The 13,310-nt window shown below is 39.6% G+C and overlaps 1 protein-coding gene across 1 annotated transcript; it reads right to left on the minus strand.

Moving 5' to 3' along the window:
• Positions 1–903: 903 nt before the first annotated feature.
• Positions 904–13,306, minus strand: OLAH (oleoyl-ACP hydrolase). Its single transcript, XM_075211870.1, has 7 exons — positions 13,104–13,306; positions 11,158–11,288; positions 5,048–5,186; positions 4,002–4,101; positions 3,434–3,603; positions 2,086–2,168; positions 904–1,147 (listed from the first exon to the last, which is right to left on the minus strand). The coding sequence occupies exons 2-7, from the start codon at positions 11,285–11,287 to the stop codon at positions 1,005–1,007; spliced, it is 765 nt and encodes a 254-aa protein (XP_075067971.1). The 5' UTR covers position 11,288; positions 13,104–13,306; the 3' UTR covers positions 904–1,004.
• Between the last annotated feature and the right edge of the window lie 4 nt (positions 13,307–13,310).

The raw sequence follows: 13,310 nt of genomic DNA on the forward strand, positions 1-13,310 counted from the left end.
AACAATTACCTGATAATTCACCTTTGTCAGGAAGTGTAGGACATTGGACCTGAGCATCTGCCATACTATTGGTAAAGTATAGTTGTTGCTTTGCTATTTGTTAAGCTGTCTAACCCATGTTTTATGCAGGGTGTAGAGAAATGCACCATCTGAGCAGTCACAGGGGTTTAACACATCACATCTTGGGAGCATTTCTACTTTAAGGTTAATTATTCATGGATATAAAATGGCCAAAGATTGATAGATTTTAAAGAAAAAAGTATTGTAATTGCATAAATGAAAAATGGAAACCAAAGGGACTGAAACAATTTGAGAGATTAGCAGAAATGCATTATATGCAACATAACTAAAATGGAATTTTTTTTTTGCCTGTCCACACTCAAACATTTATCAAGGTGCTGGATCCAAACAATATACAGAATTATGCAACGATGTTGTTAATTCAATTGCATCATAAATTTAAATTCTGGTAGGAGGTGACCAAGTTAAGATATATAAATATGAAGATCAAAACAAAGAGTTGTCTAACAAACTTTTTATACCAAGGACAATACAGAGAACAAGGGATCACCACTTGCAAATGGAAGACACACTGTTGTACCATCAGCATAAGAGTTCTTTGCAGTAAGGGTGGTAAAGTTTCTCACCACAATTATGCTTTCCTCCAGGAAATGGTATCCGTAACTATAATTAGTAGAGGACAGTATTGGAGTGTCTATAAATAAATGGTGATGATGGGTGACTGATCCATATCTGGTTGCTATTTTGGTTTCAGAAAGGATGTTTTAATGGCAGTGAGGTTATATTGGCAACTGTCAGTCTCTGTCATGTCTTCTTCTGCATCAACATGATTACAGTTTATGAAGGATTGATGGACCTGTGTCTTCTCTTCCTCCCCCCCCCCCCCCCCCCCCCCCAACGCTACTAATCATGTAACGATGATTCTCCTGTGAATGCTGGGAAACACAGGAGTTCTGGCTGCAGGTTCCCATAGAAGATGAACTTTAAAAATAAGCACACTCTATTGTTTCCAAATATTTGCATATGTATGTCACAAGCAACTTCTCATTTTTAGGATCCTTCAGATAAAAATGTCCCCCTGGTAGCATGTGAATACTGAAATCTCCATTTGTAACGTCCTTCCAGGCTGGTGAGGGAAGAGGAACATAAGCAAAATGGAAAGAGATAAACAAAAAACATAATTAATAACTTTAAAACTACTAAACAAAAAAATGATTTAGTGTAATTGGTTCCTGTTTGAATGACTAGACACGGATAATAAATACTATCTGTTTAGGCTGAGCAAGGCATAGGGCCTCCAAAACTTGGTGCTAAGAAGTGGGAAGCATAATTGGGCTCTATAGAGTTTAGTGTCACATTGTTCATTACCTTCATGCCCAAAATACTTCTGCCCTCTCAAAAAGGTGGCACGGCCAGTGTGGACTCTGACAGCAATTTAAAGATACTAACCTTTAAGAAAAAAAAGCTAAAGGAAAGTCCCAGGTTACAGCCATGACATTATGTTGTGCTGGTCACACATGGTAGATATCAGCAGCAATATTGGCCCAATGTAGTGTCTGTGGCCCCAAATTGATGCATGATAATCAGAGCTGGGTCCTGCTGTGACTCCTTACGAGGATCCCCCTAGGCTTGAGCAAAAGCAGGTTCACTGTGCACAGCCAGCTGGCAGTGTGAGCGCATGGACCAATCTGAAGGTATTGGTCCATGCAGTTGGTACCCCCCCCTTCCATCTGCCTCACCTAATTAACACTGCCAGGCCCCCAGGAAAGGCCCGACCCAGGCACTTTGTACCTCCCTCCCTGTCTTCCAGGCACCCATACTGAGAATCCAGTTGGGCATCTTGGTAAATAAAGTCAGAAGAGGCCTGTGGTTGGTTATCTTCCAACTGCTCTTACCAGGTCTTAAGATATGTTCTTAGCCTGATGCGCTGGATGGCCTGACCCTATCCAATGCGGCCACCCACCTGTGTTTCCAAATTGGACTCTAATCTTAGGATCGCAGCATCAATCTGTACTGCTCAAACCATTTCAAGAGCTTCATTCATTAAGACCACCAATTTCTTACCATCTAAATCATGAGGAGCATCTTCCGTGCCATCGAAACATGTAAGTCCGCAGGACAGGACAGGAGAGACCGGATTCTCGTAGCTGTAGAGTAAAATGTTAATTCTCATAAGCGGATTGAATTGAAGCTTGGGCCATTCATACATTGGGATTTAGTCGCTATAATTGTCCCACTTTTAAATCTTTCACTATTGAAGGCTTCACTTCACCTGCTCACACAAAAGTAAAAACACAAACACATAACAAATGTGGAACCTTGTACATTTATTTGGTGCTCCTCTTCCTTAAAATCAAACTTGGTTTAAAGGCTTGCAGGACATGCTAGAATGTATTGTTCCTCAACAGATGGAGAACCACAGGTTGCCTACCTCTATTTTAAACCCTTTAGCTGGCCACATAAACCTCAGTATTGGAAGAAATCAAGCAAGTGGTCTGATATACCAGCGTTTGTAGACCCAAAACAAGCAGGGTATTTAAAGCAGTTGGATCATTATGGGACATGTAGGTCAAAAGATAACCATTGGATTCTGTGCGGTCATCTTCCAGTGACACCGGAAGTGATGCAGCCGCTCGGCTGGGTACTGAACAGCCGAATCTCATCCAATGTGGCCAACGACAACCAAACTGGACACATTCAGGATTGGCACTTTTAAGGCAAGAATTTCTCTTACCGCTCACCAACCATCTCCCCGTTTTGTATTACTTTACTAATGACCTCCTGGAGGTATATCTACTAAACTGCGGGTTTGAAAAAGTGGAGATGTTGCCTATAGCTACCAATCAGATTCTAGCTGTCATATTGTAGAATGTACTAAATGATTCTGATTGGTTGCTATAGGCAACACCTCCATTTTTCAAACCCGCAGTTTAGTAAATATACCCCCTGGATTCTTATTAATGGGTGGAGATATATTATTGTCTACTGCACAAGTCTACAACAAAAGTTACATGTATGAGACCTGCATTTACCTCCGAATGGGAGTAAAAACTTAGGTGTCAAACGCATTTACATTTCACCGGCATTTGAACTATTGAATGTTTTTAAACACATAAAAACAAAAATCAAGTGAGTATGAGACCCAAAGTTACCTATCAGTCTTGTCGTAACAATCTATTTAAGTTATAGTTGTATATAAAATGGAAAGTTTGTATCACAGTTACTTGATGTGTCCCAAGAAGCACAACCAAAAACACTGGGGCTGAAAAACTAGGATCTTTAACAATTTGAACATTTCCGTCTTTATTAACTGAGGCCCTAAAATCAAGTCTCTGAATTAGGCATTGGTACATACATATCAGTTTCCATAAATGTGATATTTTGAGGAATATTAAACTATACGTTAACTCACACAACGTTCTCAACAACTCTTAGATCAGCTTTAAGCGGTGGGAGGAAGAGCTGCATTGCGTCCTTGTTCTGTAGAATTTCAGCTGGCGTCCCACCCGTTGAAGACATCCACTTCAGAAAATCTTCATCGCTCAAATCAGTTCTTTTTTGAATTGGGTAACGGGATTTTGACTACAAGGTGCAGAAAGAAAGTTACCACAGGAATATTAAATGCAGATTTCTTGAAATAACCACAAAGTCTAATTATCCAGGTCGGGTCTTCACAAGATGAATCCTATTGGCTGTGATAATGCCAACACAACTCTCACAGCCAATAGGAAACTGTAAAGCAGAACCAGTGTTTTGAGTTCAGATAAATTTCTACAACATTCTGCTGATCCGACAGATCTTTGGACTCCGTGTTCCACATGGAACGCAATGCAAGATAATCAATGAGAAAATAGCGCCGTCACTGGCAGAAAAGCATCTATAGTCCAAATGTAAACTGCAAAAAAGGAAGCATTTGTGTGGTGACAATGTAGCAGCTGCTACCACTGAGCAGGCCTTTAGGATGTATACATAGATCTCACATGTGGGGCAGATGCTCCAGACACAAAGAGATGTGCGGGCTCCAGACCATACTTCTCTTTCAACCGAACTGCAGTAGCAAAACTGGTGAAAGATCCAAAACTGCGGGGAAAAAGAAAAGAACATTTTCAGAGGCACAGATCAGGTTTACACAGAAGTAGTTTTACTCTGAGATTTATAAAAAAACTCCCCAATACCATGCACAATGCACAATGCAAACTGAATCTGCAATGAGACTTTGCCATCAATGAAGACATGTAGGCACTTGGTAATTAGTCATACCATCTGCCTGATGAGCTCCCCCAGACAGTGCAGACAACGGGACAATGAGCCTATATTCTTACATTGTTCTGTTTAGCCATCTAGGACTTAAAGAGACAATAGCCACATTTTTAATGTCTATTTGTTGCGTGTGCAGGAAAGTAAATGTGAAAACACACAACAAATAAAATATAGAAAAGGATATGATCAACTTTCTTAACCCGGTCACTTGGTGCTCTTCCAGGCGACGTCTTTCCGCAAAGTACGTGGCTCGTGTTCAGAACAGAACGGGACGTGACTAAGCTAGTGAAACGGAGCAGGCTTGTGATCCATTGATCCCTATAGTGTGCTGTGTGTGTTTCCCACACATATAGCAATTAAATACAAAGCACAAAAGTGACTGCGAGAAAATGAGGTCTCACAACCGTTCTCGCTACACTGTAGCTTGGGGCAACTGGTCCATTTAAAGCAGTTTCACAATGTGCTCCTCAATTAACTCATTAAATATCACACGGTTTCATCTAAAGATAACTGGCTTGAAAGTGGTTAATTCAGTGATAATAGAGAGTTGTTCTATGAAAATCTTTAGGACAAAAAAAAAAATTACATTTGGAATAGTAGGGAAGAAATGAGAAACGGTTTATAAAATAAACATCAGTGGCAGACATGGGCATGACAGATGACGTGGAACCTATTGACTGAAGCTCCGCTTTTTCTGTATGTTTCTGTTTCTTACCAATCCAAGAATGATATGAACTTCTTCAAAATGTATAGAAATTCTATGTACCTGTGGCCAAAAAAAGCAAAAGGCTTTTCCTGCAGCTGCGGCAACAACACTCGAGTAATTTCATCCACTATTTGGTCCATGCTCTGAGCAAACGTCTCTGAAGAACGAGATTCTCTTCCTGGAAGTCTGATCGCGCAAACTGTAAACAAAATAAGTGGAATTATTTCACCAGCAGCTTCCCATGAAAAGTTCTATTATAATTCTATATTTTCTAACAAATGTCATCATTCCAACACTGTACCGCAAATAAACAGAATACTAAAAAGGTTTAAGGGCATTTGCTAGCTTCTGAGGAAATATGGGACCCTGCCTTTTCTTTTTTTAAATACATTTTTCTTTCATTGCAGTTGTCCAGACTTACATGTACTTGTTACAGAATAGATTTTCATTTATTCACTGAAATTTCCATTTCACTGCTAAATATTAAGAGAATGCATAAGTGTTCACATAGAAATTATAAGTAGTTTTTTGTTATTTTATATAGAGTATTCTTCATTAGGTTGAACAGATTGTAATATAAAGGTCAATAATCCTTCTACAATAGGACGGTGGCTTAGTGGTTAGCACTTCTGCCTCATAGCACTTGGCTCAAGAGTTTGATTACAGACGATGGCTTCATCTGCGTGGAGTTTGTATGTTCTCCCCGTGTTTGCGTGGGTTTCCTCCGGGTGCTCCGGTTTCCACCCACACTCCAAAAACATACTAATAGGTTAATTGGCTGATATTAAATTCATCTTAGTCTCTGTCTATCTCCCTCTTTGTCTGTCTGTGTCTGTGTGTGTGTGTCTGTCTATATTAGGGAATTTAGACTGTAAGCGCCAATGGGGCAGGGACTGATGTTTCTGTACAGCGCTGCGGAATTAGTGGCGCTATATAAATAGATGATGATGATGATAATGAAAATGATATATACAAAATTCTATTGAGGACAGTTTTAAAACCTGTTGTACAGGAAAAAAAACATATTGTAATCCATAGCACACAGATGATGTCATTAATCTAGTGTGGTGCAGAAAATAAAGACAAAATGTTTAGTTGCTAAGAGTTACAATAGGGAAACTGAAGCAAAGGAAAAAGCTAAGTATCAAGCATTCTTTAATTGAGTCACAGTGTAACTTTTGAATGCATATTTAATTAAGTTATTGTTTTAAAAAGTTATTTTTCATTTCTTAATGTATTAAGAATGATAATATCGCTTTGCTTAAATAAACGGAGATCAGAAGTGCCTCTAGAGATGTGGAAAGCTCTCATGAAACAACAGTGAATAAGAGACAAGGTCGGTCTCAGGTAGTATGATCCACACTAAGCTCAGCTCGGAATACGCTGGATACCTTAACCTGTTGCTATTAGCTGCAAATGGCACTACAACAGAGGCTGGCATTGTGTCCAGCAGCAGGGTACATTGTGGATGCCATTCACTGTTAAACAGAGGGCTTCTTCTCTGCTGGAGAAATCTGTGATGTGACCAGCACATCAATGATGAACTGAGAATGCCGAGTCCACGACCTTCCTTTGTTCCGTATGCTAATGCCGGGCCTCCAAGCCCGAGCCATTCTGTTCTTTTACCAGCGCGCGCTGTGAAAAGTTTCTCAAGTTTCTTTTCTTCCCCCACAAATACTTTCTGTGGGCACTTGCTGGTCTTGGATGCTGATATAAAGTAACAAAAACAATGACCTCACCAAGGAGCTAAAATCCTGCATCCTGTGTCCAAATACTTTGTACTTGATGTTAAAAAATTCACTATTATGTACAGCGATAAAATATATTCTGGCGTGTTTAAAGGCTTCTAATGCAGAAGCAAACTAGAAATTGCACCAACACGAAGAGATTTCTTTTTCTTTCATTTAAAATGTATAAAGGTTTCCATATACTGGCAGAACATGGAGAACTTTATAATCCCATGCATTGGTCGGTCAGTACAATAGTAAGCAGAAATTTGCTATATTAAATAGGTAGAATTTATAGTTTGACAGACACATATTATAGGAGGAAATGACTTGTGACTGGTGGTCTTCAGGCTGGGTGAAAAAGGGTAAGTTATACAGAGAAATGTGTGATGGTTGGTTCTATGGATGGGATGTGTTATCGACAGACCGATACAGATTGTGAGGGAGGGCTGGTGACCATTGAAAGGGTATTATATAACACTGTATGCACAGCCAGAAGAATGTGATCAACACAAAGCAATTCATTGACCTTGTGACACATCCACCCTTGTAAGATGATGCACAAGTTGTTGGTAATCACTGTGTTTAAGCGTTTCAGGGGTAGTGATATAGGTATGAAAAGCAAGAACAGCAGAAATCAAGGCCCCAAGTAGGTCCAAAGCCGGTTATGTATTGCAGAGTAGAAGTTTTACATTCTCTAAATGACTTTCAGCCTGTTTAGTTAGAGGACCAGATGGTAACCTGCTGAAGATGACGGGTGAAAAGAGCATGATAGACATATTTAGTTAAGCATAAATACTCCAATTATTTTATGTATATTATTCTGCTGTTATACACTTAAAACATTTTATATACAGTACTGTGCACATGTTTTAGGCAGGTGTGGAAAAATAGTGCAAAGCAAGAATGCTTTCAAAACTAAAAGTGTTAATAGTTTATTTTTATCAATTATCAAAATGCAAAGTGAATGAATAGAAGAGAAATCTTAATCAAATCAATATTTGGTGTGACCACCCTTTGCCTTCAAAACAGCATCAATACATCAATTGTAGGTACACTTGGACACAGTTTTTGAAGGAACTTGGCAGGGATGTTGTTCCAAACATCTTGGAGAACTAACTACAGATATTCTGTGGATGTAGGCTTGCTCCAGTCCTTCTGTCTCTTCATGTAATCCCAATGTTGAGATCAGGGCTCGGTGGGGGCCGTATCATCACTTCCAGGACTCCTTGTTCTTCTTTACAATGAAGATACTTCTTAATGACATTGGCTGTATGTTTGGGGTCCTTGTCCTGCTACAGAATAAATTTGGAGCCAATCAGATGCCTGTATTTCTCAGCATTGAGGAAACCATTAAGCAAACTGAACTGCCTCGAAAGTCGATACCATCTTGCCTGGAACCTTCATGCAGAAGTATACCAAAGTAGGTCTGAAAGCCAATAGAGACATTACCAACCTTTGTAAGCTCTGAATCTTGTCCAGTGGCAAGAACACCCTGTTTGCAGGTGTCAAAAAGGAGACCCAAAAATATCATCGATTTGGACTTCTTGAAGTTCAGAATCCAACAATGGGTCTCCAGAGGTTGTATTTTCACCTGGACATGGAACAGAATCACCAATGGTGACTTCGCCACGATGAGATCATCCAGGTAAAGAATGAATGTCACTCCCTTGGATCTCAACAGCACTGCCATGACCGTCATGATCTTAGTGAATACCTGTGGTGCCACAGACAGACCAAAAGGGAATGGCCCTGATATGGTAGTGTAATAACTGAACAGCAAACCTAAGAAGGGACTGATGCCCCTCCAAGATGGAACGTCCTTGATGTCCAGAGCCACCAAGAACTCATTTTGTTCCATGCTGTGAATTACCGACTTCAAGGACTCCCTCTTGAATTTGGGAACCCGCAGCTGGGTGTTGAAATATTTCAGGTTCAGGATCAGTCTGGATGAAGCACCAGGTTTTAGAAACAAAAACAGATTGGAGTAAAATCCCAAACCTCTTTGATGTACTGGTTTAACTACACCTGAGGAAATCAGAGAGTAAAATGGCCTCTTGCTTGGTCTGGCTTGCGGGAAAGCCCTGTGATGAAGAACCGTCTGGGGGATACCTGAGAAGATCTATCATGTATCCCCGATCCACCTCACCCAGGCATCTGTGGTGGACTGAAACAACTCATCTCAGAACAAGAATAGACGGGCTCCCAACACAGCAGTTCCTGGGTGGGCAGAACGTTTGTCACATCGATTGCTTGTCTGCAGACTTGGCTGTTTGAAGCCTAGCAGACCAGGCCAGCAATCAACTGTAAACTACTCCTGGGGTCGGATAATTTTCCTATTGAGCACTAACACTTTGAACTACCAGAGAAGCAAATGGAGCAAAACTGGACACTTTGGGAGAATTAACAGGAAGAAAAGCACTTAATCCCCTGCTTCTGGCAGTGCACAGCCATCAACACTGTGTGCTGCAGAGCTGACTCTAAGAACTGCCGATGCGGCTCCAAACCCATTGGTGTTTAAAATACAATAAATAGCAAAAAGGCTACCAAGCAGCCCTAGTTAACAAACAAGTTCTGCCTCACCGGGCACTTAAACTAAACTGAGGATTGTACAGCAGAGGAAGTCTTAAAGTGCCCGCAAGCCTGGATCCTAGACTATACCCAATGCACTGAATGCCCCCAATTGCTGCTGGAGAAATATGAATTGTGATCTAGTATAGTATAAAAACGACACTGTAGGATAAATATATGGTTTCAATAGAAGGGTTTTGTTTCACCTGTTGATTATACTGCAGCTTTTTTCTGTAATTTTCTTAGCCTGTTATGTGCCATATTTCTGGGCTTCGGGGGGTTCATGCATCTGAATTCCCCCCTACAGTTGTCATTGGTTTGTGCAAAAGAAACAGAATGTCTGCAGAACAAGATCAAACAAAGGAAGCTTTATTTTCTAGATTCAGTGCCATCTGCTGGTCAATAAAATGCTACAAATTCAGGAACATGCCATATTGTCCCGATCTGTGAAATCCCAGAGACACAATTGTATTATGGATGATTTCAATGACAGCCACTGCCCCCAGGAAAAAAAAAAAAAAAAGGAGAAAACGTATAGTTTAGTACTATTTTTAACGATCCTACAAGTGGACACAACATTATAGAGATTCTTGTCCCTTATTCTCAAATCTGGCAGCATGACAGGAGGATCAGAGGAATGAACTGGATGTTGAATAAAGTTTTTACTATTTTAATTTTGATTTTATAACTATGGTTTTATTAAGTAGTCATACTTTGGTGGTTTCCAAGTAATCAATGACGGTAGATTTAGTTGACATAATTGTTGCTAATTACAAAGATCAATATTTTATTTACTCATTCAAATAATTCTCCTCAAAGTAGTGTATGCAGTAATAGCCAAAAATATTAGAACCCTGAACTTGTCTCAACTAACTCACAATTTCCTCTACACATAAGTTTAAATTAACAGTATTTGGTCTCCACAATTTTTTCACTGTTAATATTATAGAACCTTTGCTTTGTATTCTGAATTTAATACTGTATATCTTATTAATTAAAGAAAATTAAAAGAAATGTCATTCACAAAATTATTGACACTCTAGACTTAATATTTGGTAGTACAGCCTTTGCTCAAAATAACTGCAATCAACCAATCTACTAGACTCCAGTTTTCTTGTGCAAACTGATCCAGTTCTCCCACATTTGAAGGCGTCTTCATTCAACTGGTGTTTTCAGATCTCTCCCCATATGTTCTATGGAATTTAGATCAGCACTTATTGCTCCCCATATCAGAACAGTCCATAATATTATCTTAAACCAATCCTGGGTGCTTTTCAAAATGTGTTTGGGGTCATTGTCATGCTCCTTCGACAGAGACGCAACTTTCTGACATTGCGTTCAACAGTGCGCTCCAAAATGGCCAGGTAATTTATAGATTTCACGATGCCGTGCACAAGGTGTTCTTTTCTTTGAAAGCTTAATTTTGCCTTCTGTAAATTTAGGAATAATGGGCTTTATCAAAAAGCTCTAATTTGGTCTCATCTGTCTACAGGACATTCTCCCAGAAGGAGTCTTGGCTTGTTCGGGTGTGTTTTGGCAAACTCCAGTTGGGTTTTCTTATGTCTCTCGCTCAGCAGTGGGGCTATCCTGGGCCTAATACCTAATCCCCTTTCATTGAGTTGGTGATGGATGGTGCGAGCTGAAACATATACAGCACCGCCGCAGACGTTTCTTTGACAGCGCCGCGGGTGCTGTACAGTATCGTTCGCGGAGGGGAGGGGTTTCTGGAGAACCAGAAACCCCCCCTGTGTGCGCCGCTGTCCTTGCTACTCATCCTTCTCTACAATGTAGCAAAAACATATTCTAGTTAAGTTCCACTTTAACGCACAATTAGCTAGCTGTGTCACCACCTACAAGTTATACTGTACAAACCTTCAATAGAGTCATCAAACAGCCGGCCCCACTGTGCGTAATATATTGATCCTCCTCCGGCCCAGGGAAAGCATATTAACCGGGTGATGGCGTTTGGTCGTTTATAGAGACAGTTTACAAGTTTGTCCATCCTTTAAAAAACAATAAGACAGAAATCATTATATATTTCCACAATGAACAAAGGAAAAAAGTAGTATGACAAAAGTAAGGAATTACTATAAAAGCAAAACAATACAGGTTACTTCTAATCTGCAGCTACAGTTTATTTTACTAAATCTGTTTATTAATTCTCACTAGAACTATGGGTATGTTATTTTGCATAAAATATATTATTTCTCTGCAATTGATAGTAAATGTAATCCATAGCTGGCATAATTTGAATAGAATTTACTTTTCTGCTATGCAATACTGTCTAAACACGGTGGGCCTGATTCAGTACAAAAAGTTATTTTGTACCTTGGCAAAATCATGTTGCATTGGAGGGGGGATATAAATTTAAATTGTGGGAAAAGTTTTATCAACATCTTCATTTCCTAGATCAACTTTAAAATTCAGTGTAAAAATAAAGCTATCAAGTATGTGTGCTACATGAAAAAACAGTGAGTATTTAACTTATGTGCAAAATAATAAACTAATTTGCACCCCTTGCATTGTAACATGGTTTTGTCTTGGAGCAAATTTACTCTTTTTTTTGCTTTACTCTCCTTAATGAATCAGGCTCGGTGCATCTGGCTAAAAACCCTCAATATAACCATTGAATATGATCACACACAGTGGTTGAAGTGGACATTTGGAAGTGGTGGTATGGAAAATGTATGTGAATAGCATTTGATAGCTTTACAATTAATTCAGTAGGAGAAGTAGTCGTATGGCATATCACCTTATACCAGCGCACTTAGCCCACGAATTACACATATTTCTTTTGTATTTTGCAGCATACCTACCTTTTTGGCTTTCAAAGCAAGTGCTTAACAGAGAAATTTATTTTAGGATTGAAACACTAAGTTTTGGGGTGTGTGGCCCCTTCTTCAGGTGGAACGTCCCCGACAAGTAGTACTTACACGCTGTAATTAGAGATGCTCACTGACCCCCGTGAACTGGTTTTGGATCTGGATTAGCTTCGTGTTTTGGCAAAACCGCTCGTGGGTTTTGGTTTTGGAATTTTTAGAAAAAAAATCCAAAAATATGCTAAAATCACATAATTTTGCTCTTTTTTTGTTCCTACATTTTTATTAACCTCAATAACACTAATTTCAAGTCATTTGCAGTCAATTTTGACCACCTCACAGATCACAATATTATTTTCATACACTTTCAAACAAAGACTGCAGCGACCTGGCTGGATGCTAAGCGACAGAGCAATGACACAAACACATCTAGGACACATTGGCAGAAAAGAAAAATGGGGATCCGTCCTCCCTCAGTTATGTTGGATCTTAAAAAGGAATCCAATAATCGCGAGATTCTACGATGTAACAATGACAATTTGCCTCGATTTCAAATCGGCACTAGGATCTGCTAAGTTCGGTTCTCGGGGAACCGAGCCTGAGCATCTCTACCTGTAATACATTATTTGTAAGAGAGAATTTCCCTCACTTGCCCATGTGCAGATGTTACACCCTTTCTACTGAGATTATAAGTTGCATCAAATTTCTGTGACTTAGCCTACAGCTCTGTGCTTTTATGGCACAGGTGACTTCTAATACCCATATATCTTACAGTAGGGAGTGTATTATAGAGTATAGCATGTCTTCTTAAAAAGGTATACATTATGAGATTTGTACTATAGGCATACAAAGAAATATAAAGGCAAAAGATACAACTGTCAAGTTATACCCATTGGTAAAATAAAACCAATGTGCACAGTTTATCATTCATTAGCATGCATACACAGCACAACATGACTTCCCAGTAATACCCTTTGATTGCTGCTCAGCTCCCACTACCTTTCCTCAGCTGCTCTTTGGACTCCTGCACACAGCACGTAGTGAGAGGCTGGCCGGGCAAGATAACTACCACCCGCTGTCCATTCCGCTTCTTCTGACGATAACTAATATTAATACATCGTTCCAGCCAGCTCAGGGTGACGTGTAAACGAATGCCCTTTTTATAAATAGGTTAATGTACATTAAATAATTGACTTTACAGGATTC

The sequence above is a fragment of the Mixophyes fleayi genome, chromosome 5, assembly GCF_038048845.1.
Source record: "Mixophyes fleayi isolate aMixFle1 chromosome 5, aMixFle1.hap1, whole genome shotgun sequence".
Taxonomy (NCBI): Eukaryota; Metazoa; Chordata; class Amphibia; order Anura; family Limnodynastidae; genus Mixophyes; species Mixophyes fleayi.

Coding starts and splice junctions, on each gene's coding strand:
- OLAH (XM_075211870.1), bottom strand. CDS start 11,287: ATGGACAAACTTGTAAACTGTCTCTATAAACGACCAAACGCCATCACC. Junction 5,187..11,157: donor GTTTGATGACTCTATTGAAG/GTTTGTACAGTA, acceptor TTTTGTTTACAG/TTTGCGCGATCAGACTTCCA. Junction 4,102..5,047: donor TTTGCTTTTTTTGGCCACAG/GTACATAGAATT, acceptor TTTTCCCCGCAG/TTTTGGATCTTTCACCAGTT.